At 36.4% G+C, this 25,845-nt stretch overlaps 1 protein-coding gene across 50 annotated transcripts in view; it reads left to right on the top strand.

Annotated features, from left to right (window-relative positions):
- Positions 1-25,845, top strand: part of CCDC73 (coiled-coil domain containing 73) — a 153,583-nt gene that overhangs the window by 23,766 nt on the left and 103,972 nt on the right. For 49 of the 50 annotated variants that reach the window (XR_015142222.1, XR_015142226.1, XR_015142221.1 and 46 more), the window contains exon 2: positions 17,405-17,557. Coding sequence is in view for 42 of the 50 variants with exons in the window: in XM_086341021.1 (XP_086197147.1) it covers positions 17,420-17,557 (138 nt within the window). In the remaining 8 variants the exon portion in view is untranslated. Of the gene's footprint in view, positions 1-17,382; positions 17,558-25,845 lie in introns of all 50 variants that reach the window. The other variant, XM_086340999.1, reaches the window with a different exon arrangement.

The raw sequence follows: 25,845 nt of genomic DNA, 5'->3' as shown, positions 1-25,845 counted from the left end.
TTTTAGTACATTATTCCATTGTAAAAAATAGAAGTTTTATGTAAATAGTTTACATACCATACAATTCATTCAGTCAAAGTGTACAAATCAGTGGTTTTTAGTATATGCACAGAGCTGTTCAACTGTTACCACAATCAATTTTAGAACATTTTTATCACCTGAAAAAGAAATCCCGAACTCATTAGCAGTCTCTTTTTATTTCCCTTTAATTTTACCAACCCCAGCCCTAAGTAACAGCCAGTGTGGGTTTACCTTTTCTGGACATTCCACATAAATGGATGTGGCCCTTTGTGACTGGCTTCTTTCCCTTACTATGTTTTCAAGTTCATCCACATTGTAGCATGTATCAGTACTTTGTTCTGTTTATGCTGACATTCCATTTTATGGATATGCTACATTTTATCTATTCATCAGTTGATAGACATTTGGGTTGTTTCCACTTTTTTTGATACTATGATTAATCTTCTTATGAACATTCACATAAAATGTTCTCTTGAGTACCTAGAGGTGTAGTTGCTGGGTTGTGTGGTAACTCCTATGTTTAAACCTTTTAGTTCAGTTAAGTTGCTCAATTGTGTCCGACTCTTTGCGACCCCATGAACCACAGCACGCCAGGCTTCCCTGTCCATCACCAACTCCTGGAGTTTACACAGACTCTTGTCCATTGAGTCAGTGATGCCATCCAGCCATCTCATGTCACCTTCTCCTTCTGCCCTCAATCTTTCCTAGCATTAGGGTCTTTTCAGATGAGTCAGTTCTTCACATCAGGTGGCCAAAGTACTGGAGTTTCAGCTTCAGCATCAGTCCTTCTAATGAATATTCAGGACCGATTTCTTTTAGGATGGACTGGTTGGATCTCCTTGCAGTCCAAGGGACTCGCAAGAGTCTTCTCCAGCACCACAGTTCAAAAGCATCAATTCTTTGGCGCTCAGCTTTCTTTATAGAAACTCTCACATCCATACATGACTACTGGAAAAACCATAGCTGTGATTAGACGGACCTTTGTCAGCAAAGTAATGTCTCTGCTTTTTAATATGCTCTCTAGGTTGGTCATAACTTTCCTTCCAAGAAGCAAGCATATTTTAATTTCATGGCTGCAGTCACCATTTGCAGTGATTTTGGAGCCCTCCAAAATAAAGTCAGCCACTGTTTACACTGTTACCCCATCTGTTTGCCATGAAGTGATAGGACCAGATGCCATGATCTTAGTTTGCTGAATGTTGAGCTTTAAGCCAACTTTTTCACTCTCCTCTTTCACTTTCATCAAGAGGCTCTTTAGTTCTTCTTCATTTCCTGCCATAAGGGTGGTGTCATCTGCTTATCTGAGGTTATTGATATTTCTCCTGGCAATCTTGATTCCAGCTTGTGCTTTTTCCAGCCTAGCGTTTCTCATGATGTACTCTGCATTTAAGCTAAATAAGCAGGGTGACAATATACAGCCTTGACGTACTCCTTTTCCTATTTGGAACCAGTCTGTTGCTCCGTGTCCAGTTCTAACTGTTGCTTCCTGACCCGCGTACAGGTTTTTCAAGAGGCGTCAGGTGGTCTGGTATTCCCATCTCTTTCAAAATTTTCCACAGTTCATTGTGATCCACATAGTCAAAGGCTTTGGCATAGTCAATAAAGCAGAAATAGATGTTTTTCTGGAACTCTCTTGCTTTTTCCATGATCCAGCGGATGTTTGCAATTTGATCTCTGGTTCCTCTTGCCTTTTCTAAAACCAGCTTGAACATCTGGAAGTTCACGGTTCAAGTATTGCTGAAGCCTGGCTTGGAGAATTTTAAGCATTACTTTACTAGCGTGTGAGATAAGTGCAATCGTGTGGTAGTTTGAGCATTCTTTGGCATTGCCTTTCTTTGGGATTGGAATGAAAACTGACCTTTTCCAGTCCTGTGGCCACTGCTGAGTTTTCCAAATTTGCTGGCATACTGAGTGCAGCCCTTTCACAGCATCATCTTTTAGGATTTGAAATAGCTCAACTGAATTCCATCACCTCCACTAGCTTTGTTCATAGTGGTGCTTCCTAAGGCCCACTTGACTTCACATTCCAGGATGTCTGGCTCTAGGTGAGTGATCATACCATCATGGTTATCTGGGTTGTGAAGATATTTTTTGTACAGTTCTTCTGTGTATTCTTGCCACCTCTTCCTACTATCTTCTGCTTCTATTAGGTCCATACCATTTCTGTCCTTTATTGAGCCCATCTTTGCATGAAATGTTCCCTTGGTATCTCTAATTTTCTTGACGAGATCTCTAGTCTTTCCTATTCTATTGTTTTCCTCTATTTCTTTGCACTGACCGCTGAGGAAAGCTTTCTTATCTCTCTTTGCTGTTCTTTGGAACTCTGCATTCAAATAGATGTATCTTTCCTTTTCTCCTTTGCTTTTTGCTTCTCTTCTTTTCACAGCTATTTGTAAGGCCTCCTCAGAAAGCCATTTTGCTTTTTTGCATTTCTTTTTCTTGGAGATGGTCATTCCCTATCTCCTGTACAATGTCATGAACCTCCATCCATAGTTCATCAGGCACTCTGTCAGATCTAGTCCCTTAAATCTATTTCTCACTTCCAGTGTATAATCATAAGGAACTGTAAAGTATCTTTTTTGTTGTTGTTATAACAAGCCTCTTTTAAGCACACCTGAGTTTGTGTTAAGGAGGTGATTTTGTTTTTTTATTTTATCCTTTTCTTAAATTGAAGTATAGTTGATTTACAGTGTTTTGTTAATTACTGCTGTATAGTAGAGTGATTCAGTTATGCATATCTTTTAAAAGCTTCTTTTCCATTATGGCTTTATCATAATATATTGATAGAGTTATCTGTGCTATACAGTAGGATCTTACTGTTATCCATTAAGAGCTTACATCTGCTAACCCCAAACTCCCACTCCACCTCTCTCCCAGCCCTTTCCCCCTTGGCAATCAACAATTTGTTCTCTTGTGTCTTTGATTTTGTTTTTTTTTTTTCCATAGATAGGTTCATTTGTATCATGTTTTAGATTCCACATATAAGTGATATCATATGGTATTTGTCTTTCTGACTTCACTAGTACGATAATTTCTGGTTGCATCTATGTTGCTACAAATGGCATTACTTTGTTCATTTTTGTGGCTGAATAGTATTTCATTGTATATATATACCATATCTACTTTATCTATTCATCTGTCAATGGACATTTAAGTTGTTTCCATATCTTGGCTATTGTGATTAGTGCTGCTATGAACTTAGGGGTACATGTATCTTTTTGAATTGTTTTTGTCTGGATATGTGTTCAGAAATGGGATTGCTCGATCATATGGTAATTCTAGTTTTAGTTTTCTGAGGACCCTTACTGTTTTCCATAGTGGCTGCACCAACTTAAATTCCCACTGACAGGGTAGAAGGGTTCCCTTTTCTCCACACCCTCTTTAGCATTTGTTATTTGTAGACTTTTTGATGATGGCCATTCTGACTGGTGTAAAGTGATACTTCATTATGGTTTTGATTTGCATTTCTCTAGTAATTAGTGAGGGAGAAGGCAATGGCACCCCACTCCAGTACTCTTGCCTGGAAAATCCCATGGATGGAGGAGCCTGATAGGTTGCAGTCCATGGGGTCACTAAGAGTTGGACATGACTGAGCGACTTCCCTTTCACTTTTCACTTTCATGCATTGGAGAAGGAAATGTCAACCCACTCTAGTGTTCTTGCCTGGAGAATCCCAGGGACAGGGGAGCCTGGTGGGCTGCCTTCCATGGGTCGCACAGAGTTGGACATAACTGAAGCGACTTAGCAGCAGCAGCAGCATCGGCAATTAGTGATGTTGAACATCTTTTCATGTGCCAATTGGCCATAAAGAGGTGGTTTTTGGAAAGCCCCTAAGCATGGGAAGTGGTTGCTAGGAGAAACAACCCTGTGATTAAAAGGATAGGAACTTTCAGCCTCTCAACCCTCAGCTAGACCCCCTGGTAGGGGTGAAGAGCTGGAGAATGACTTGGTCACTGATGATCAATCATGTTTATTTAATAAAGCCTCCATAAAGATCCCTGAACTACAGACATTTGGAGAGACTGATGAACAAGGATGCTTCTATGTGCTGAGAAGGCGACATACTCCAGACTCTATATATAGAGACAGAGGCTCCTTTGTTTGGGACCCTTTTAGGTCTCTCTCTCTGTATCTCTTCATTCGGCTGTTTATTCACATCTTTTAATTTCCTTTATAAACTGATAATCTAGTGAATAAACTTTTTCCTGAGTTCTGTGAGCTGCTCTAGCAAACCGATCAAACCTGCAGAGGGCGAGTCATGGAAATCTCTGATTTACAGCCAGTTAGTTGTTCAGACATACAGGTGACAACCTGGACTTGTGATTGGTATCTGAAGTGGTGGTAGGGATAGTCTTGTAGGACTGAGTCCTTAACCTGTGGATCTGATTCTGTCTCTAGGTAGAAAATATCAGAGTTAAGATAAATTGTAGGACACCCAGTTAGTGTTGGCAGAAATGTTTGGTGTGTGGGAAACCTCTACACATTTGGTGACTAGAGTGGTCAGAAGTGAAATATTGTAAAAAAGGAAAACAATAGAGTTGTTCTTTACAGTGTCCATTCTGCTCCCTGGATGTGTTCTCCAGTCCTTTGTTTTCCTCTTGGCGCTACCTCTGGATTCTTGGCTCAGTTCTTTGAAAGGCTTTTCATTTTCTATGAGAAATAGTCTTTTTTTTGCAACTGAGTAGCTCTTTCAGTCATGTTTTCTACCTGTTGAACTTTGTGGCCCAGAGGATCCTTCACTTTGAGCTGACTCAGTCTTTTTTAGTCCAAGCTGGTAGTGCTCCTACTAATACTGTGAAAAGACAAAAACAAAAAAACTCTCCAAAACCCCAAACCCATAAACTAACTCAGAACAAAAAGCATAACACTTTCTGGGTGTCCTATGAATTTTTTCTCCAAAGCCACACCCATAATTCTAAGATGGACCTCTGTCTACTTTGGACATATCAGGCTGCTCTGAGATAAAGCCCTTGAGATTCTTATATAGTAATATTGCCTTGCATTTTCTGAGACATTAAAGGGTCTTGGTTTGACATTTATTTTGAACTCTTTCTTACTATGAGAATTTTTGTTAATTGGAGACTGGAAGTGTGAAATGGTTTTAATTTTCCAACCTAGCACATATTGGGCCCTTTATATTTCCTGCAGATTTGAATGAATGAACCTAAATAATTCCTTCTTTAATTTATCTGTCTTTACATACCTTTAATATTCCACTAGGAAAAAAAAGACCAATTGACACTTGCAACATTCTACCTGGAAATCTCCTTAGTCGTATTCACATTTTAATTAGGTACATTTTGTTTTTCTTATGTTCCAAGTTGCCTTAGTCCTCTGGCCAATTACTAGGTTTACAGACTCTAGTAACACTTCCTCATTGCTCTTCCAGTTTGGCCTCTGCTTACCATGCAGTCCCTAAGTCAGCCCTACATATTTTGGGTTTTTGTGTGGTATCATTCCATTTCTAATATTCTTTTCTGTATCATTTACTTGTTGCTGAATAACAAATCACCCAAACTAGGTGGCTACAACAATAATAATTTATTATTTCTCATAATTTTGTAGATTGGGATGTTAATTTATTGATTTTATTAGGCTATTAAATACAAGTATTATTTAATGATGGGTTTGCTCAGGGCTGAGTTCAGATAGGAAAATTAGAACTCTTGCATTTTTATATGTTTTTTTTCCACCCCGGATTTCATAAAGCAGGGTTTTCTTTGGGGATCTTTCCAAGAGTTCAAAGGCAGAAACTACAAGACTTCTGAAGCCTAAACTCTGGTACTCTAAACTCTGGTGTCAATTCTCACACATTCTATTGATCAAAGAATGTTATACAGCTAACCTAGATTCAAAAGAGAAAAGAAATACATTCCATTTCTGGATGGGAGAAGCAAGAAAGTCATATTGCAAAGAGGTATGAGTGCTGAATGGGAGGAATTTGTGGCTGTTAAACATGTATGTAAGAATATATACACAGTATATAAAAAACTACTAGATAAGAGAGGTTTTTATGTTCATAAAGCAGAAATAGAATGCTATGAAAAAAATACAGTTCTGTAACAGAAAATAAATTTTGGACATTAAAAAGATAAATTTCAACAGAATGATTGGGAGATAAGGGGGAGGAGATCTCTCAGAAAGTGGAACAAAAGTACAATAAGATAGAAATAAGAAAATAGGAGAGATAAGAAAATTAGATGATCAATATATGTGATTCAGCATCCTACTAAAAGGAGTTCCAGAGAGAACAGAGAATGAGGGGAGGATATTATAAATAGTATAGGCCTCCTTTTCTATAGCTGAGGCCAAACTGTCATATTAAGTATGAGGTTGGAATAGTGTAATTTTGAGACATTTTTATGTGAAAAGAACTTAGCTTCCATTCACCCACCCATAGGAAGCTACTGGAGGGTTACTTTTTATCAAGACCAGGAAAAAAGCCAAAAAAAAGAAGGCATAGGAGATGATGTCAGTGGAAAACTGGAAAACAATGGCTGTGCATCCAGACCAGGCCAGGTTGGAGCAACAGAATGGAGAGATGTGGGAGAGTCATGACTAAATAATTTGATGTTTTTGAAAACTTAGAAAAATTGTTGACTGACATTTTTTTGGAGCATTTGAAAAAAGTAAATAGCAGGTACAAAGCAAAATAAGAAATGGGAAAAAAAAGTCTTAACAGTATCTAAACTTAACAACAAAAAGGCATGTAATGAATGATACTTTTCTTGGCTTGGCAGTAAACAACATTTGTGTGTGTGCTCAGTCGCTTAGTTGTGTCTGACTCTCTTTGTGACCCTATGGACTGTAGCCCGCCAGGCTTTGCTGTCCATGAAATTTTCCAGGCAAGAATACTGGAGTGGGTTGCCATTTCCTACCCCAGGTGATCTTCCTGACCCAGGGATTAAATTTACATAGTTAACAATAATTTAAGCCAGTAGTTCTCCAAGGTTTAAAGATACTTTTAAAGGTTATTAAAGATCTTAGAAAACTTTTGTTTATGTGGCATATATCTTTTGCTGTTTTCTGTATGAGATGAGGAATTAAAACTGAGAAAATTTTTTGATGTTTATTCAAATAAAATCATAAATTGTAATTTGAAATGACATTTTTATAAAAAAAGAACATATTTTCCTAAACAAAAATCCTTAGTAATAAAAATGGCATTGTTTTCTATTTGTGAATCTCCTTCATATCTGGCTTAAAAGGACACAAGTAGATTATCGTATCTGCTTTTACATTTTTCTGTTGCAGTATCTTATTATGTAGCTTATGGAAAATTCCACTGTACACTAATGAGAATATAAAAATAAAGGCATATAACACTGTAGTATTATAATGAAAATAATTTTTAAGTTGCAGACCCCCTTAAAGGTCTTCTCACATTTTTGTAACTATTGATGTAAACTGACCTTGGAGTCAACCTAAAATTGTGCTGTGAGTTTGTTAAGAAGATGGAAGAAGTGAGCTAAATTAATTAATATAATAGGATGTAAAAAAATACAGTAAAAATGGATACATTAAAAAAAATAGAGTTAAAGCATTTAGAAATATTTAGGAATATATCTGAAGAAACAGCCAAAATAATTGAAAGTGACTCGGAAAGTGGGAATGGCGAAAGGGAGGCCAGCTGATCACTGTTTTCCCATGTTTGCTTTCTGGCTCTTTTTTTTTTTTACACAACTGCAAATATTACTTTGGGTAAAATTAAAAATTAACAAAACACAGGAAAGAAAGAAAATTAAATGAGACATAACCTTGCCCTTAGGGGGTCATCTAATGTAAGAGTGATCTTATATACCAATTGTTGTTGTTCGGTCACTCAGTTGTGACCCACTGTTTGTGACCCCATGGACTGCAGCAGGCCAGGCTTCCCAGTCCTTCATTATCTCCTGGAGTTTGCTCAAACTCAAGTCCATTGGATTCATGATGCCATCCAACCATCTCATCCCTTGTTGCCCGCTTCTCTTCCTGCCCTCAGTCTTTCCAAGCATCAGGGTCTTTTCCAATAAGTCAGCTTTTCACATGAGGTGGCCAAAGTATTTCACATCAGGTGGCCAAAGGACTGAGCTTCAGCATCAGTCCTTCAATTACTGTTAAACATAGGTAGATGTACATAGTTATTATAGATTCTCAGTTACATGGTAGCATGATAGATCATAATTCCTTGGCAACAGATAACAAAATTTTACTAAAACTGCCTTAAACAAGAAGGACATTTATTATCTTACATTATACACGTATAGAGGTTGAGTAGATTCCTGATATGGTATAGTTGGTGCCTGAGCAATGTTGTCAGGGACCAAGGTTCCTTCTTTTTTACCACTCTGCCATCCTCACTGCCCTCAAGCTGACTCCCCTTGTGGTCAAATAGGGCTTCAGCAATTCCAGGTGTTAAGATGAGACAGAATAATATACAGCATAAGAAAAGACTCATTTCTTCCTGTGACTCCTAGGAGCAAAAAGAACTTTCTTAGAAGCCTCCCTTCGGAATACACTTTCCTTCTGAACTCTGACCAGGATTGAGTTGCTTGCCTATTTATAAATCAGTCTTAATCTTCTATGCTGAAGATAATGTTTGGGAATTAACCACTGTGACTCCAGATATAAGACGTATTTTAAGATAGTTACATACTATTAAAATTGCTCAGCAAAAGGAAAGAGAGTGGACATCCTTGTCTTGTTTCTGATCTTGGAGGAAGATCTTTCAGCTTTTTGCCATTATGATGTTAGCTGTGGGCTTGTCATGTATGGCCTTTATTATGTTGAGGTAATAAAGAAGGGCAATGCCAAAGACAGTTCAAACTATCACACAATTGTACTCATCTCACACACTAGCATTAGCACTCGCATTAGCAAAGTAATGCTCAAAATTATCCAAGCTAGGCTTCAACAGTAGGTGAACTGAGAACTTCCAGATGTTCAAGCTGGATTTAGAAAAGACAGAGGAACCAGAGATCAAATTACTATCATCCATTGGATCACAGAAATAGCAAGAGAATTCCAGGAAAACATCTACTTCTGCTTCATTGACTACGCTAAAGCCTTTGACTGTGTGGATCACAACAAACTGTGGAACATCCTTAAAGAGATGGGAATACCAGACAAGCTTCCCTGCCTCCTGCTAAACCAGTATGCAGGTCAAGAAGCAACAGTTAGAACTGGACGTAGAACAACTGACTGGTTCCAAATTGGGAAAGGAGTACATCAAGGCTGTATATTGTCACCCTACTTCTTTAACTTATATGCAGAGTACATCATGAGAAATGCTGGACTGGATGAAGCACAAGCTGGAATCAAGATTGCCAGGAGAAATATCAATAACCTCAGATATGCAGATGACACCACCCTTATGGCAGAAAGTGAAGAGGAATTAAAGAACCTCTTGATGAAGGTGAAAAAGGAGAGTGAAAAAGCTGGCTTAAAACTCAGCATTCAAAAAACTAAGATCATGGCATCCAGTCTTATCACTTCATGGCAAATAGATAGGGAAACAATGGAAACAGTGAGAGACTTTATTTTTGGGGGCTTCAAAATCACTGCAGATGATGACTGCAGCCATGAAATTAGAAGATGGTTGCTCCTTGGAAGAAAAGCTATGTCTAACCTAGACAGCATACTAAAAAGCAGAGACATTACTTTGCCAACAAAAGTCCGTCTAGTCAGAGCTATGGTTTTTCCAGTAGTCATGTATGGATGTGAGAGTTGAACCATAAAGAAAGCTGAGCACTGAAGAATTGATGCTTTTGAACTGTGGTGTTGGAGAAGACTCTTGAGAGTCCCTTGGACTGCAAGGAGATCCAACCAGTCCATTCTGAAGGATATCAGTCCTGAATATTTATTAGAAGGATTGATGCTGAAGCTGAAACTCCAATACTTTGGCCACCTAATGCAAAGAACCGACTCATTGGAAAGACCCTGATGCTGGGAAAGATTGAAGTCAGGAGGAGAAGGGAAGGACAGAGGATGAGATGGTTGGATGGCATCACTGACTTGATCGGCATGAGTTTGAGCAAGCTCCAGGAGTTCGTGATGAACAGGGAAGCCTAGCATGCTGCAGCCCATGGGGTCATAAAGAGTTGGACACGACTGAGGGATTGAACAACAACAAATGTACCTCAAATGTTGAGGTACTCGTTTTGTTTTTTAATCGTTGTTATTTTAAGCCATTAGGTTTTGAGGGGGCTGTTACAACCGATAAAGGATTTTTATCTTTATATGTTTAACTTTATACTTCCAAACTGTTTTCACCAGTGTACACACTGACAGTGTCTGGGAGTTTCCATTGTTTCACTTCTTCACTAATCTTTGGTAATGTCCAATTTTAAAATGTTTGTTAATCTGATGAGTATGTTTGTGGAATCTTGGAGTTTTAATTTTCGTTTTCCTAATTACCAGTGAAACTGAGCACATTCTCCTGTGTATATTGGCTATTTGAATATCCTCTTTTATGAAGTACCTGTTTAAATACTATGTATACTTTTCTGTTAGTTTATCTGTCATTTTTTTTCTTACTACATTTAAAATATTCTTGGTGTTAGTCTTTTTTTGGGTTATATGTGTTAAAAATAACTTTTTCCAGTTTGTGATTTATCTTTTTATTCTCTTTGATATTTTTTGGTGAACAGAAGTTTTTAATTTCAGTAGTAAAGAGATTAGTCTTTTGCTTCATTACTAGTGCTTTTGGTGTCTTGTTTAAAAAAATCATTCCTCAGTTCAAGAGCAACTAGTATATTCTGTAGTATCTCACAACAGGATTACACTTTTGCTTTAAAATTGGTTCTCTGATCCATTTGGGATTATCTTTGCATATTATGTGAAGCAGGGGTCAAATTTCACTTTTTTTCTGAAATAGATGTGTAGTCATCCCAGAACTATTTATTGAAAATAAGTAGTCCTTCCACGTGTATATGGTATATAAATATATGTACACACATAAGAACATCCACTGGTCTGGATTCCCGGTTTTATTTCATAGGTCTTTTTGTATTTTCCTGCAACATTGTCACATTGTCTTAATTGCTCTAGTGCTATAATAAAACTTCATAATTGATGGAACAAGTCTTCCCACTTTTTAAGAGTATCTTGGCTATTTTTCATTATTTGCATTTCTGTTTCTGTATTAATTTAAAAATTACGTTACTGAATTTTGCAAGAACTATTAGGATTTGTCTGAGATTGCATTGAATTGAGTTTTTCAATTTGGGAATAATTGGCTTCTTTTCACTTTTGAGGCTTCTGGTATATGAATATGGTGTATTTCTTCATTTATTTAGATATTATTTAATCAAGTTTTATATTTTTCTGCCTAAAAATCTTAAACATGTTTTGTTAGATTTATTCTAGCTATTGCAAATGTTATTTTAAGTTTTATTCCCAAGATTTTTTTCTTAGTGTACAGGAATACAGTTGGTTATTGTGTATTATTTTTATTTCTCTCTAGTTTGCTAATTCTCTTATTTTTTCTAGTATGTCATTTGTAATTTTAAAAAGTTATTTTTATTCACAGTTATTTCATCAGTGAATTGCTTTTGTCTATATGGCTTTTATTTCTTTTTCTTGCTTTCTCATACTACCTTTAATAAAATGTAGTGGTAATTGAAATTCTTGCCTTATTCATGATCTCAAAGAGAATGCTTTCAATTTTTTACTATTAAGCATGATGTTGCTGAAACCTTTTTGTAGATTATGCTGATTAAGGAAATTCTCATTTGCTTATTGTTTTCTGAGAGCTTTAAAAAATAAACAATTGTTGCATATTTTCAGATGCTTTTAAAAAATCTGTGATCATGTAGTTTTTTTCTTTTAGCATCTTAGTATATAGAATTACAGTAACTGATTTTCTATTGTTAAATCTTACGTTTCTGTGGTAAATTTACTTTATTATCATACATCATTTTTATCCATTATTAGCTTCAGTATGTGCTTATTTTGTTTAGAATTTGGATCTACTTTCATGAGCTATACTGGTCTATAATATTTCATTTCCATATTTTGATTCCTTGTTTTGGTATTATCTGTATGGTTTAAGTCCTTTGAAATTTTTTCTGACACTTTACTGTGCTATCTGTAGATACGGATTTTTAAAAATCCATTGTGGACTAACTACAATTTTTTCCTCTGTAATAAAATAGAATTTATGTCAATTTAATATACATACACTATGTACATTAAAGAGGATAACTATAGCTTTAAGGATGCATATCAAAAGTATTAGAGGTGCTCTGTGAAGGTTTGGAAAAGGAATGGAATTAGAAACCAAGCACACAGGAGTCAAGTACAGAATTCTGCATGGACTGAAGAGGTGAGCCGTGAACTAAGTACAATTAGTTTAACGTGAGATTAAAACAAAGGGATCCTTTTCTTTTCAGTTTCTCAGTCAGAATTAAATCAAATGCAGCATTTTTTGATTCATTGGGATTCTTGATCTGAAGCTTGATGTTTTCTTCAGTTTTGGATCAGATCAGATCAGATCAGATCAGTCGCTCAGTTGTGTCCGACTCTTTGCGACCCCATGAATCGCAGCACGCCAGGCCTCCATGTCCATCACCAACTCCCGGAGTTCACTGAGACTCACATCCATCGAGTCAGTGATGCCATCCAGCCATCTCATCCTCTGTCGTCCCCTTCTCCTCCTGCCCCAATCCCTCCCAGCATCAGAGTCTTTTCCAATGAGTCAGCTCTTCACATGAGGTGGCCAAAGTACTGGAGTTTCAGCTTTAGCACCATTCCTTCCAAAGAAATCCCAGGGCTGATCTCCTTCAGAATGGACTGGTTGGATCTCCTTGCAGTCCAAGGGACTCTCAAGAGTCTTCTCCAACACCACAGTTCAAAAGTATCAATTCTTCGGCGCTCAGCCTTCTTCACAGTCCAACTCTCACATCCATACACGACCACAGGAAAAACCATAGCCTTTACTAGACGAACCTTTGTTGGCAAAGTAATGTCTCTGCTTTTGAATATGCTATCTAGGTTTTGGATAATTCTCAGTTATTAGGTTTTCAGAATATAGCCTGTTTCTCTCTTCTTTGGGGAATGGTTTTATAGCCTCTCACTTTATACTTCATCTTTCTTAACTTTCTTCTGTACTTTGCATATTTTAATTTCCTTACTGCATCCTCCATTTGTACCTGATCTATTTTCTAGTACACTGATTCTCTTTTCAACTATGTCCAGTCTTCTACCAAACATATGGATTGAGTTATCAATTGTTGATTATATATTTTTCATACCTAGAGATTATACTTGGATCTTTAAAAATATCTGGTATTCTTTGCAGATATAATAGTTTCAACCTTGACTTTATTTCTTTAAACATACTAAGCATATTTGTTTTTAAAGTCTGTTTGTGATAATGCCAGAAATCTACGGTATGTATGTGCCTTTTTAAACTTGTTCTCATAATGCAGTGCTTCTTTCCATGCCTAATTATCTTTATGTGCTACTCACTCTCCCTGAAAAATTATCCAGAAGATTCTTTGAATACCTACAATAAAGAGACTTTTTATTTGCTTAATCGGCACTTCCAGTATGGAAACATTTAAAATCATATTCACAAATTGATGTATCTTTCACTATCCTGTGAAGTAACTTTTGTTAACAAATTCATCTGAAGTTAAGTTTTTAAACATTTCTTGTGATGATACTTTTTGTTTAATCTTCTCATTCTTCCCCTCCCCCTCCCTTTTCTCCTTTAGGATTTATTTGCTTGGCACCAAAGTAACTCTCCTATTGAAGATGGTTATTTTTGCTTCAATTTTATCTGAGAGTTAACTCTTCTGAATTCTACTTAATATAGTTGGTTTTTTATTAGGCTCCCTGCTTTGGCAGGCCTTAGGTTTGAATTCCATGTCTCTTAAGCCAGAGGCCACCAAAGCTGTTACTAAATTTTATATACCATGTAACATTCATCAGCAAATTCAATAAGGTAGTTTCATTCATTGAACATAATAAACCACTTAAAAATAGCAGTTTTCATTCATGTGTGATGTAAGGCTGTCAAATGAAAAGTATTCCTTATAATGGGCCATTGTCCAAGAAATCCATTTCACTCTGAAAGTAGATTCCACCCCTTTGCTCACCTTTTCAGTCTCAGACAAGTTTCACAACAGAAAAATATTTGTGAGCAGAGAAGTCAAATTCAGGAAGAAACTTAGATTACTTTTTTGTTTTCTCCTGCCAGTAGCTTCATAACCACAGAGTTGAGTTTGGCAAACTTTAAAATTCTATTGACCTGGGATTTCCCTGGAGATCCAGTGTTTAAGACTCCATGCTTCCACTGCAGGGGGTGCAGGTTTGATTCCTGATCGGGGAACTTAAGATCCCGCATGCTGGGCGGTACAGCCAAGAAAAAAAAATCTATTGACGTAATCAGTGAGCATCATTAAGCTATAACAACATAAAATTCATAGTCAAAATACCTTGATTTATAGAGACTAAAAGGAACTTGACACAATAAAAGTGTTGATATTTTATTAAAATAAAGGCAATTTAAAACAGCATCATACATCATTTAGTAATGTAGAACTCTGTTTTAGTCAACTCTGAAAAGTTGAAAGGGCTACGGTATCTTTATTTCATTAACATGGAAGAACATTAGGGTTCCAAGCACTACAAAAACAGTACAATATAGTGTTTGGGGCAGGGACTCCGGAGTCAACGTGTCCGTTTTCAAATTCTGCTTTCATCACTTATTAGCTGCGAAACCTCTGGAAGTTTACTAACCTCTGTGTTCCTTTGTTTCTTCACCTGCAAAAAATGGGGATGATGATTTTACTTATCCAAGAAAGATTTGTTTTGAGGATTGAGTTATAATAATATATATTATGAGCTGAGACCCCCACCTGGCAGGTAGTCTGTGTCCTTTAAGTGTTAACTGTTATATTTCTGAACAACTATTTGTCTAAAAGCCTTCACCTGAACACATGAATTAGCAATAGAATGGAAAACTGAAATGGAATGGAATACTACATTTCTGTTAAGACGGAACAATGGGAAACTTGAAGATAAGTTCCCGTTGCCCTCTTCTTACTGATATCTCTTGACACATCACCACAAGTTGTGGAACCAGTCCTCTTCATCTCCAGAGCACATATCCACTTACCTTGATGTCTGCTTCATTTGGACATCCAAAATCCATGTCCAAAACTGAACTCCTGAACTTGCCAGCCCTGCCTCCCCAAATGCTCCAGCCTGCAGTCTTCCCTCCACTGTTCAATCCACCCAGGTGGTGCTCAGGCCAAAAACTTCAAAATTATCCTTGACTCCTCTCTTTGTCTCACCTCACATGCAATCCATCAGTCAATCCCACTGGCTAGGTCTTTGATACTTTTAAGATTTTAAAAATATTTTATTTGGAATTGTTGTTTTTAGTTGGACTGTTAGTCCAAATAACATAGCCCATTATTTTTAGGAATGGAAGTTTCCCTTTTATAAAGTTTCTTACATACACAATTGTGATGGTTAATTTTTTTGTCAAGTTGGCTATGTCACAGTACCCAGATACTTGGTCAGACATCTGTGTCTGTGAAGATAGTTTTTAGATGAGATCAACACTTAAATCAGTAGACTTCGACTAAAGCAAATTACCCTTTATAATGTGGATGCTATGCTATGCTATGCTATGCTATGCTAAGTCACTTCAGTCGTGTCTGACTCTGTGCGACCCCATAGACGGCAGCCCACCAGGCTCCCCCAGCCCTGGGATTCTCCAGGCAAGAACACTGGAGTGGGTTGCCATTTCCTTCTCCAATTATAATGTGGATGGGCCTTATCTAATCAGTTGAAGGTTGTAAGAAAAAAAGATTGAGGTTCCCTAAGGAAGAAGGAATTGTGCTTCCAGATTACCTTTGGACTTAAGTTGTAGTATTACCTCTTTCCAGGGTCTCCAGCCTTTTGGCCTGTCCTAAAGATTTTCGATTTGTCAGACCCCACAATCACATGAACCAATTCCTTGAAATAAACCTTTTTATATATATACTCTATTAGTTCTCTTTTCTCTGAAGAACATTTACTAATACAATACCTATCAGGATGGCTAAAATAAAAAGTAGTAATAATACCAAATAGTGGTGGGTCTTTGGAGAAACTGAACACTTGTACATTGCCAAATAGGGTGTAAAATGGCATAACCACTCTGGGAAATAGTTTGACTTTTAAAACTGAAAACTGACTCAATATTTATTCAGCCCAGCAGTTACACTCTTGGACACTTATCCCTAAGAAATGAAGACATTTGTTCATATAGAAACTTGTACATGAATGTTCATAGCAGCTTTATTCATAAGAGCCAAAAACTGAGAACAACTCAGATGTCTTTCAGTGAGTGCATGGTTAAACCATAATATGTCTATACCATGGAATATTGCTCAGCAGTAGAAAGGAATGAACTATTGATATGTACAACAACGTGGATGAATCTCAGTGTAATTATTATAAGTGAAAAAAATCCAGTTTCAGTGGGTTGCATGATATATGATTCCATTTATATAATATTCTGGAAATAATAAAATTAGAGAAAAGATCAGTGTAGTGGGTATGGAGACAAAGAAGCTGCATGAGGGAGCCTATGTTGATGGTACAGTTCTATATCGTGATTGTAGTGTAGTTGAATGAAGCTGTATGTATAATAAATTTTCATAGAATTATAAACACAGACACATACACAAACTAGTGTATGTATAATCAGTAAAATAATCATAAGCTCTCTGAGTTGTACCAGTGTCAGACAGTTTTCTTATTGTCCTGTTACTATACAAAATGTTAACATTAGGAGAGGCTGAGTGAATGGTGCATAGGACTCATTGTACATTTCTTTGCAGCCGCTTGTGAATCAATTATTAGAATGAAAAGTTGAAAAACTTCTTGCAGCCTGATTCATACTTTTTTCTGGGTTGAGAAACACATTTAAATGCCTTGGTTTATAGCAAAAGGCAGTTATCACATTCCCCCTTTCCCAACTTTGTTGGGTTTAAAGATTGCATTTCTGTTAATTAGTATTCACACTGTCCTTACAAAATGCTTTATATCAAAACAAAGTTAAGAAGCACAGTATCTATCTCAGACTTGGTATGATCAGGTTAGTACTGAGTCAAGCCTTGTCTGTAACATTAGGAACCCAGTCTTTGGGTGGTTAGGAGCAGAAAATTTGTTCTTAAGGGTACTAAGGTAAAAGAAAAAGCCTCAGCCACCGAGAAATAGAATAGGGTCATTGTTGCTGAGTGTTTTGTGTATCAAGATCAGAATAACAGTGATGACAAAATTGTTATTCAGTGTTAAACCTGGAGGGTTATGGGATACAAGTTGTTTTATTTTTACGATGACTGTGCTTTTACTTGAAAAACCTAAATAAATTTTTTTCAGTTAAAACCTATTTATATTACAGGAAATAAATGTTAATATGGAGAACGATTTTAAGACTGAGTCAGCATCATCTGCCTTCTCTCTTCAAAGTTCTTCAGAGACATTGTTTTCTATTCAACTATTAGATTTCAAAACAAGTTTACTGGAAGCATTAGAAGAATTACGAATGAGAAGGGTGAGTTTCTTTTTAAAACATTAAGTCAGAGAACTTGATTTTGTTCATTATTTTTTTGTCTTAAGGAGAGAAAAAGACAACAAAATAGCTTCTTATTTAGAAAAAAGAAATCTAGCCTCGCTAACAGAGTAAAAGAGAAAAGGTCAGATTTAGTCAACATCTGGAGGTGGAAAAGAAGTTATAAACCAAGGTAAAAAATAAAAGAGATTTCATAAGCTAGCTAGCATTGAGTGCCTTAGAATGCATAGATAGCATTACAGTTGGATACTGTGACTGATTAAAAAAAAAAGAACTGCTGTTTCACAGTACAGTTTTGATAGATACTAATGAAATGATTAAATGATTAAATAAATAACATGATTAAGTGACAATAAATATATGTAGTATTTTGACTTCAAATAATAAAATATCCCTGTTTTTAAAAACGATAACCCTGAAATTTTTAGTAAGGGGATATCTAGTATTAAATTGTAAAAGATGTTTGGTTTTAGCAGGAGATTTGTATTGGACAGAAACCCTGAAAAGCATTTCATTTCTGAGACTCTGAATTTGCAGAACAAGTTATCACCTCTGTGTTAGATTTGAGTTGGTAAGATTCTGAGATGAAAAAAATAAATTCTTAATCTTTGTAATAATGATCTAGGGATGAAGTAATTAGGACTTACATGTAACTGAGGGTAGATTCTCTCTACCGTAGAGAGAATCAGTAAAATTTGGTGACTTCCTGGAAATAAAGTATAAGTAGGAGTAAAAAAATAACCTGAAACAGTTTTATTTTTATGAACCCTGTTTTAAGATTTTAAAATACTGAAATTTGTTGTCATAATAAGGAAATTTAATTACCATCCTATATATAAAGCTACTTTCAACCAATGTAACAAAAGTCTATTAAACAAAGAAGAAATTATGCTTTAAAAAATAGATATCTTGGATAAGTTTTGAAAATAACTTTTTTATAAAACTAGCTTAAAATAGTATCTTTTCTGAATAAAGTCCCCTACTATTATTGTGTTGCTGTTGACTTCTTTTTTTATGTCTGATAATATTTGTCTTATATATTGAGGTGTTCCTATATTAGGTGCATATATATTTATACTTGTTATATCTTCTTTGATCTCTTGATCTATGTAGTGTTGTTCTTTGTCTCATCTAATAGTCTTACTCTTTATTTTAAAGTCTATTTTGTCTGATATAAGTATTGCTGCTCTGGCCTTCTTTAGGTTTCCGTTTGCATGTAATACCTTTTTCCATCCCCTCACTTTGAGTTTTAATGTGTGTCTTTAGATCTGAAGCGAGTCTTTTATAGACGGTGTATATATGGGTCATGTTTCTGTATCCATTCAGCCACTCTGTGTCTTTTGGTTGTAACATTTAGTTCATTACATTTAAGGTAATTATCATTATATATGTTCTTACTGCCATTTTGTCAATTGTTTTGGATTTGGTTTATAAGCCTTTCTTCCTCTTTATTCTTTTGTGATTTGATGACTGTCTTTAGGGTTATGTTTGCATTTCTTTTTCTGGTGTATATCTATTATAGATTTTTGGTTTCTGGTTTACTATGAAGTTTTTGTATAGCAATCTATATATATTCATGATTGTTTTAATTTACTCATCTCTCAATTTCAAATGCATTTTTAAAACCCTACATTTATACTCTACTCCCCTAATTATTGCTGTTGTTGATAGCATATTTTGCATCTAATTATTTTGTGTATCCCTTAATTGCTTATTGTGGATATAAATAATTTTGCTACTTTTGTCTTTCAGAACTCTGCTAACTTTGTATGTGGATGATTTCCTACCTTTACTGTTTCTTTCCCTTTACTGATGAGCTTTTTCATTTCCTAATTTTCTTGTTTCCAGTTGTGGCCTCTTCTTTTTTCTCCTAGAGAAGTTCCTCTAACCATTGCTGTAAAGGAGAAGATATTTGCAAGTGATATGACCAATAAGGGGTTAATATCCAAAATATATAAACAGGTCATATAACTCAACATCAGAAAAACAAACAACCTGTTTAAAAATAGGAAGGAGCACTGAGTAGATATTTTTCTAAGGAGGATATGCAGATGGCCAACAGGCACATGAAAAGATGCTCAGCGTTGCTAATCATTAGGGAAATGCAAATCAAAACCAAACTGATTCATACCCATCAGAATGGCTGTCATCAAATAGAACACAAACAACAAATGCTGGCAAGGATGTGAAAAAAAGGGAACCCTCATGCACTGTTGGGGAATGTAAATTGACGTAGCCGCAATGGATAACAGTATGGAGATTTCTTGAAGAACTAAAAATAGGACTACCATATGACCCAGCTACTGCACTCCTGGGTATATATTTGAAAGAGCTCAAATGCTAATTCAAATAGATGCATGTACCCCAGTGTTCAGAGAAGCATTATTTAGTTGCCAGGATGTGGAAGCAATCTAAATGTCCATCAGCAGATGAATGGATAAAGAAATTGTGGTGTATTCACACACACACACACACACACGTATACATATCCATCCATCCATCCATTCGTCCATACATGTACAGTGGAATACTAAAAGTGAAAATGTTAGTTGCTCAGTCGAGTCTGACTCTTTGAGACCCCATCGACTGTAGCCCACCAGGCTCCTTTGTTCATGTAATTCTCCAGGCAAGAGTACTGGAGTGGGTAGCCATTTCCTTCTCCAGGGTATCTTCCCAACCAAGGGATTGAACCTAGGTCTCCTGCATTGGAATACTACTACAATACTACAATGCTGCTGCTGCTGCTGCTAAGTCGCTTCAGTCGTGTCCGACTCTGTGCGACCCCATAGACAGCAGCCCACCAGTCTCCCCCATCCCTGGGATTATCCAGGCAAGAACACTAGAGTGGGTTGCCATTTCCTTCTCCAATGCATGAAAGTGAAAAGTGAAAGTGAAATTGCTCAGTTGTGTCTGACTCCCAGCGACCCCATGGACTTCAGCCTACCAGGCTCCTCCGTCCATAGGATTTTCCAGGCAAGTGTACTGGAGTGGGGTGCCATCGCCTTCTCCGACAATACTACAATGGAATACTACTAATCCATGAAAAATGACATTTTGCTGTTTGCAGCAACATAGATGGAAGGCATTATGCAAAATGAAATGTGGAATCTAAAAATTAAAACAGACTAGCATGTGTGTGAAAGTCGCTCAGTCGTGTCTGAGTCTTTGCAACCCCATGGACTGTATAGTCCATGGAATTCTCTAGGCCAGAATACTGGAGTGGGTAGCCTTTCCCTCTCCAGGGGATCTTCCCAACCCAGGGATTGAACCCAGGTCTCCCGCATTGCAGGTGGATTCTTTACCAGCTGAGCCACAAGGGAAGCCCAAGAATACTGGAATGGGTAGCCTATCCCTTCTCCAGAGGATCTTCCTGACCCAGGAATTGAACTGGGGTCTCCTGCATTGTAGGTGGATTCTTTACCAACTGAGCTATGAGGGAAGCCCAACAGACTAGTGAATAAAACAGAAAAGTTGACTCATGGATAAAGAGAACAAACTAGTGGTTACTAATAGGGATAGGAAAGGGAGGAGGAGAGACATACATGGGTAGGTGAAAAAAAGGATTATTATGAGGTTATGTGAAAAAGACGCTTGCTCCTTGGAAGGAAAGCCATGACAAACCTAGACACTGTATTAAAAAAGCAGAGCTATCACTTTGCCAGCAAAGGTCCATGTAGTCAAAGCTATGGTTTCTCTAGTAGTCATGTACAGATGTAGTAAGCTAAGCGCTGAAGAATTGGTGCTTTTGAACTGTGGTGCTGGAGAAGACTCTTGAGAGTCCCTTGGACTGCAAAGAGATCAAATCAGTCAATCCTAAGGGAAATCAACCCTGAATATTCATTGGAAGGACTGATGCTGAAGCTGAAACTCTGATACTTTGGCCATCTGATGCGAAGAGCCAATTCACTGGAAAGACCCTGATGCTGGGAAAGATTGAAGGTAAAAGGAGAAGGGGCGGCAGAGGATGATATGGTTAGGTAGCATCACCAACCAGATGGGCATGAATTTGAGCAAACTCCGGGAGATAGTGAAGGACAGGGAAGCCTGGAATGCTGCAGTCCATGGGTGACAAAGAGTTGGACATGACTTAGCGACTGAACAACAACAACAATGCAAAATCATGTATGTGAAACTTCTGAGAATTGTGAAGCATTGTAGAATTTGAAGAATCTTTCATTCAGTAATAATAATAGAAAGCACAAATGGGAAATCTTAAAAGCAGTCAGAAGTGGGAAAAGATTATTTTCAAAAGAACAATAATACTATTCATAGTGGACTTCTTGATAATAATTGCTCAGTCCAGGAGACAGTGGCATGATAATTTATAGTGCTTAAAACAATTTTGTTCCCCCCCAAACAGCCTCAAAAATGATATCATGAGTATTGAATGAGTTTCTCTAAGTGGAAGAAGTAATTATGTAAGTCTTCATACTAGGCAGTGCATTTGTATGGATCTGATCTGATCTGGAAGAGGCAAGACTATGGGGATAGGAAACAAATCAGTAGTTGCCAGGTGTTGAAGGATGGGATAGGGATTATCTATAAATGGAATGCATAAGAGAATTTTGAGGAGTGATGGATTTTTCTGTATGGTACAGTGATGGTAGAAACATTTCTCCATGCTTCTGTCAAAATCCATAAAACTATACACCACAGTGAACTATACTATATGCAACCTTTATAAAAATTCAACCAGAGTGTGGGGAGAATTTCAGGATGGAATGCAGACTGTGAAAATATGTTTCACCATTACTTCAGTGAAAGACGTGGGTGGGAAAAGAAGCTGATTTAAGAACTTTAGAGAATGTACGTTGAGTTGATCAGTTCAGTCGCTCAGTCGTGTCCGACTCTTTGTGACCCCAAGGACTGCAGCACGCCAGGCTTCCCTGTCCATCACCAACTCCTGGACCTTGCTCAAACTCACGTCCATTAAGCCCATCCAACCATCTCATCCTCTGTCGTGTTGAGTTGATACTGTAAGGCTGAAGACAAAAATGCTTAAATGTTTGCATTAAACACTCTCTGGTTGGCAGATTTATTTTTCATGGGAGTAATACCGAGACTACTTATAGCTATGCTAGGGTTGAACAAATTAAGCAGGTTATAGAGCTGGGTAGAATTTTTTTCTCTGTTGAAGGAAGAAGTTACAAATAAGTATGTGTTGGGGGAGGCTAGAATGAATTCTGTGGTGTGGGATTAAAGTTGAAGGTATCACTATGAACTCATTTAGTATAAACAGATACAGAAATACAGACATGTATACACATTGGCTAGACTATATACATAGATTTTCTGGCTCTGCTGAAAGGGCATAGAGGTAGCAACACTCCCATAGCAGGAACCATCTATAGTACTCACTTTTTGGTTCTATATGTCATTATCTAATAAAAGGAACCAGGACCCCTTGAAGAAGTGGTTTATTCTAGAGTTGGATATCTTGTAGTGCTGGAAGGTACTTTAAGAAGGTACTTAAAACAGCATGTCAAAAGGGTACAGAAACCAGCCTTAAAGAATTCCCATGAACATAGCTGGAAGAATTTGAGCAACAAAATAAATGATGATAGTATTGGATTGTAACCCAAAGAATAAAATAAATATCCATTGTACCCTACTAACATAAGTGAATGATAAATAAATGAGGGAGATGGGACAAATCTTTTATCGCAATTAATAAATGTAGAAGGAAGGAGAGAAACAGAAACCACCCTTAAAGCATCACAGTAATAATTACTGCAGGCAAGATCCACAGATGAATGCTGAAATTAGTGGATGAAACTTCAAGGAGAAATAGAATAGTTGTAGTACCTTTCCCAAATTGTTTAGTAAGTTACTGTGATGGTTTTATACATGTTCACAAATTGCTTGATATTCTTTTCTCTAGGAAGTGGAGCTTAATTTCCCTCACTTTGATGGTGGACTAAGTTTTAACAGATAGAAAATATAAAGGGAAAAATAGTTTACTGTGGAGAAACTTGGCAAATACCACCTTCACTAAATGATTAAGTTTAAGATCCCCAGAAAGAATTGGTGTGGTTCAGTAATTCGTGTGAACATCAGGTACTCATGATATGATGTGATGAGAAGGGAACTTTACTGCTGTGGTATTCTTGAAACCTAGTTTAATCATGAAAAAATAGCAGACGAACACCATATGTAGAACATTCTACAAGATAGCTCCTCAGTGTTTGTCAGAGCAAGGTCATAAAAAACAAGAGAGAAATTATTACAGATTGGAGGAGTCTAAGGAAACATGATTAACCATAACATGGTGTCCCGTATTATATCCTGAAACAGATATTGGTGGAAAAACTAGTGAAATGTGAAGAAACCTTATAGTCTAATCAATAATATTATAACAATGTTATTTTCTTAACTTTGATAAATGTACCCTACTTATGTAAAATTTAAAGTTAGGGAAGCTGGATAAAGGGTATATATGAACTCTACTATCTTTATAAGTCTTCTGTAAGTCTAAAATAATTTCAAAATAAAAAGTTTGTAAAAGGAAATTTAGACTTTGAAACTGAAAGTTCAAGAAATACTATAGTAGAAATCAATATGATTCTTTTCTTTTTAATTTTAAAGAGATAATAAGCAAGCAAAACTATATTTGATCATTCATTTAATATTTCGTGAACACTTATACCAGGTTTTAGAGAATATAATACCATGTAATAATAAAGGATTGCAGAATATACTCTGAGTCTGGACAATGAAATGTCTCATTTTACTAAGGGGAGTGAGGAAAGCTTCATAGAAGAAATAACTGATGCAGAGATGTTGTAAATGAGTAGGAATTTCGGATCAGTCTTTTTCAAGGTTTATCAGTTATGTTGTTCTTTTCAAGGAATTAATTTTCCCCTTTGATTCTCTCTGTTGCATATTTGTTTTGTGTTTTATTACTATTCACTCTTATCTTTATTATTTCCTTACTTTAATTTGTTCTTTTTGTCTTGAACTTCTAAAGATGGTATTTAGTTGATTAGTTTTCACCTTTGTTCCTTTTCTAATGTACAGCATTTAAGACTAAATTTTTCTCTTAGCATGCCTTTAGTTGGATCCCACAAATTTATGTAAATTCATTAACTATATTATCTACATCTTTATTATCACTCAGTTCAGATTGTAATTTATTCTTTGACCCATGCATTATTTAGATGTGTACTACTACTTCTACAAATATTTGAGAGTTTCATTTTACTTTCTATTAACTTTAAAAAATTTTTTTGGATAATTTTATGTCAGATTATAAGCTTTACATAATTTCAGTCACATAATATTTGTGGAACTTTGTTCTCTAGTCAAGCATATAATCAAATTTGCTGAATAGGCCAACAGAGATGAATTCGAAAAAAATATAATATGTATTCTGTGTTTCTTGGGTGTAATATAGAATGACTGTGAATTTGGTCAACTTTGTCAATCTTGTTCAAATCTTCTGTATAATTATTTATTTATTTTTTGTCTGCATTTTCCTTCTCCTTTTTCTTTTTCTGTACATATTTCAGTCTGGTTATTTTTTCCCCTTCCTTTCAGTTAATGAATTTTCAGGTTATGTAGTTTGCTGATTAGGTCAATCTGTTGAGTTCTTAATTTTCCTTCTTATATTTTCAGTCCTAATATTTTCATTTGGTTCTTCTTTTATAACTTTCATTCCTCTGCTGAAATTGATATTGTCATATAGTTTCTTGCATATAGTTTCATATATTTAAAGTCGATATCTATATATAGTATATATATATCTATGAACAGTATGAAAAAGCAAAAAGATATGACTCCAGAATATGAGCCCCCAGGTTGGTAGGTGTCCAATATGCCACTGGGGAAGAGCAGAGAAATAGCTCCAGAACGAATGAAGAGTCTGGGCCAAAGTGCAAATGACACTCAGCTGTGGATGTGTCTGGTGGTGAAAGTAAAATCTGAGGCTATAAAGAACAGTATTGCATAGGAACCTAGAATATTCGGTTCATGAATCAAGATAAATTGGACATGGTCAAGCAGGAGATGGTGTGAGTGAACATTGACATTTGAGGAATCAGTGAACTAAAATGGACAGGAATGGGTGATTTTAATTCAGATGACCAATATATCTACTAATGTGGGCAAGAATCCCCTAGAAGGATTGGAGTAGCCCTTATAGTCAACAAAAGAGTCTGAAATGCAGTACTTGGGTGCAGTCTCAAAACCAACAGAATGATCTCTGTTCATTTCCAAGGCAAACCATTCAACATCACAGTAATCCAAGTCGATGCCCCAGCCACTACGGCCAA

This window comes from Bos grunniens, chromosome 15 (assembly GCF_055505025.1).
Source record: "Bos grunniens cultivar Pamir isolate PY7600 chromosome 15, Bosgru_T2T1.0, whole genome shotgun sequence".
In the NCBI taxonomy this organism is placed as follows: Eukaryota; Metazoa; Chordata; class Mammalia; order Artiodactyla; family Bovidae; genus Bos; species Bos grunniens.
This window is presented reverse-complemented; position numbering and strand designations above follow the sequence as displayed.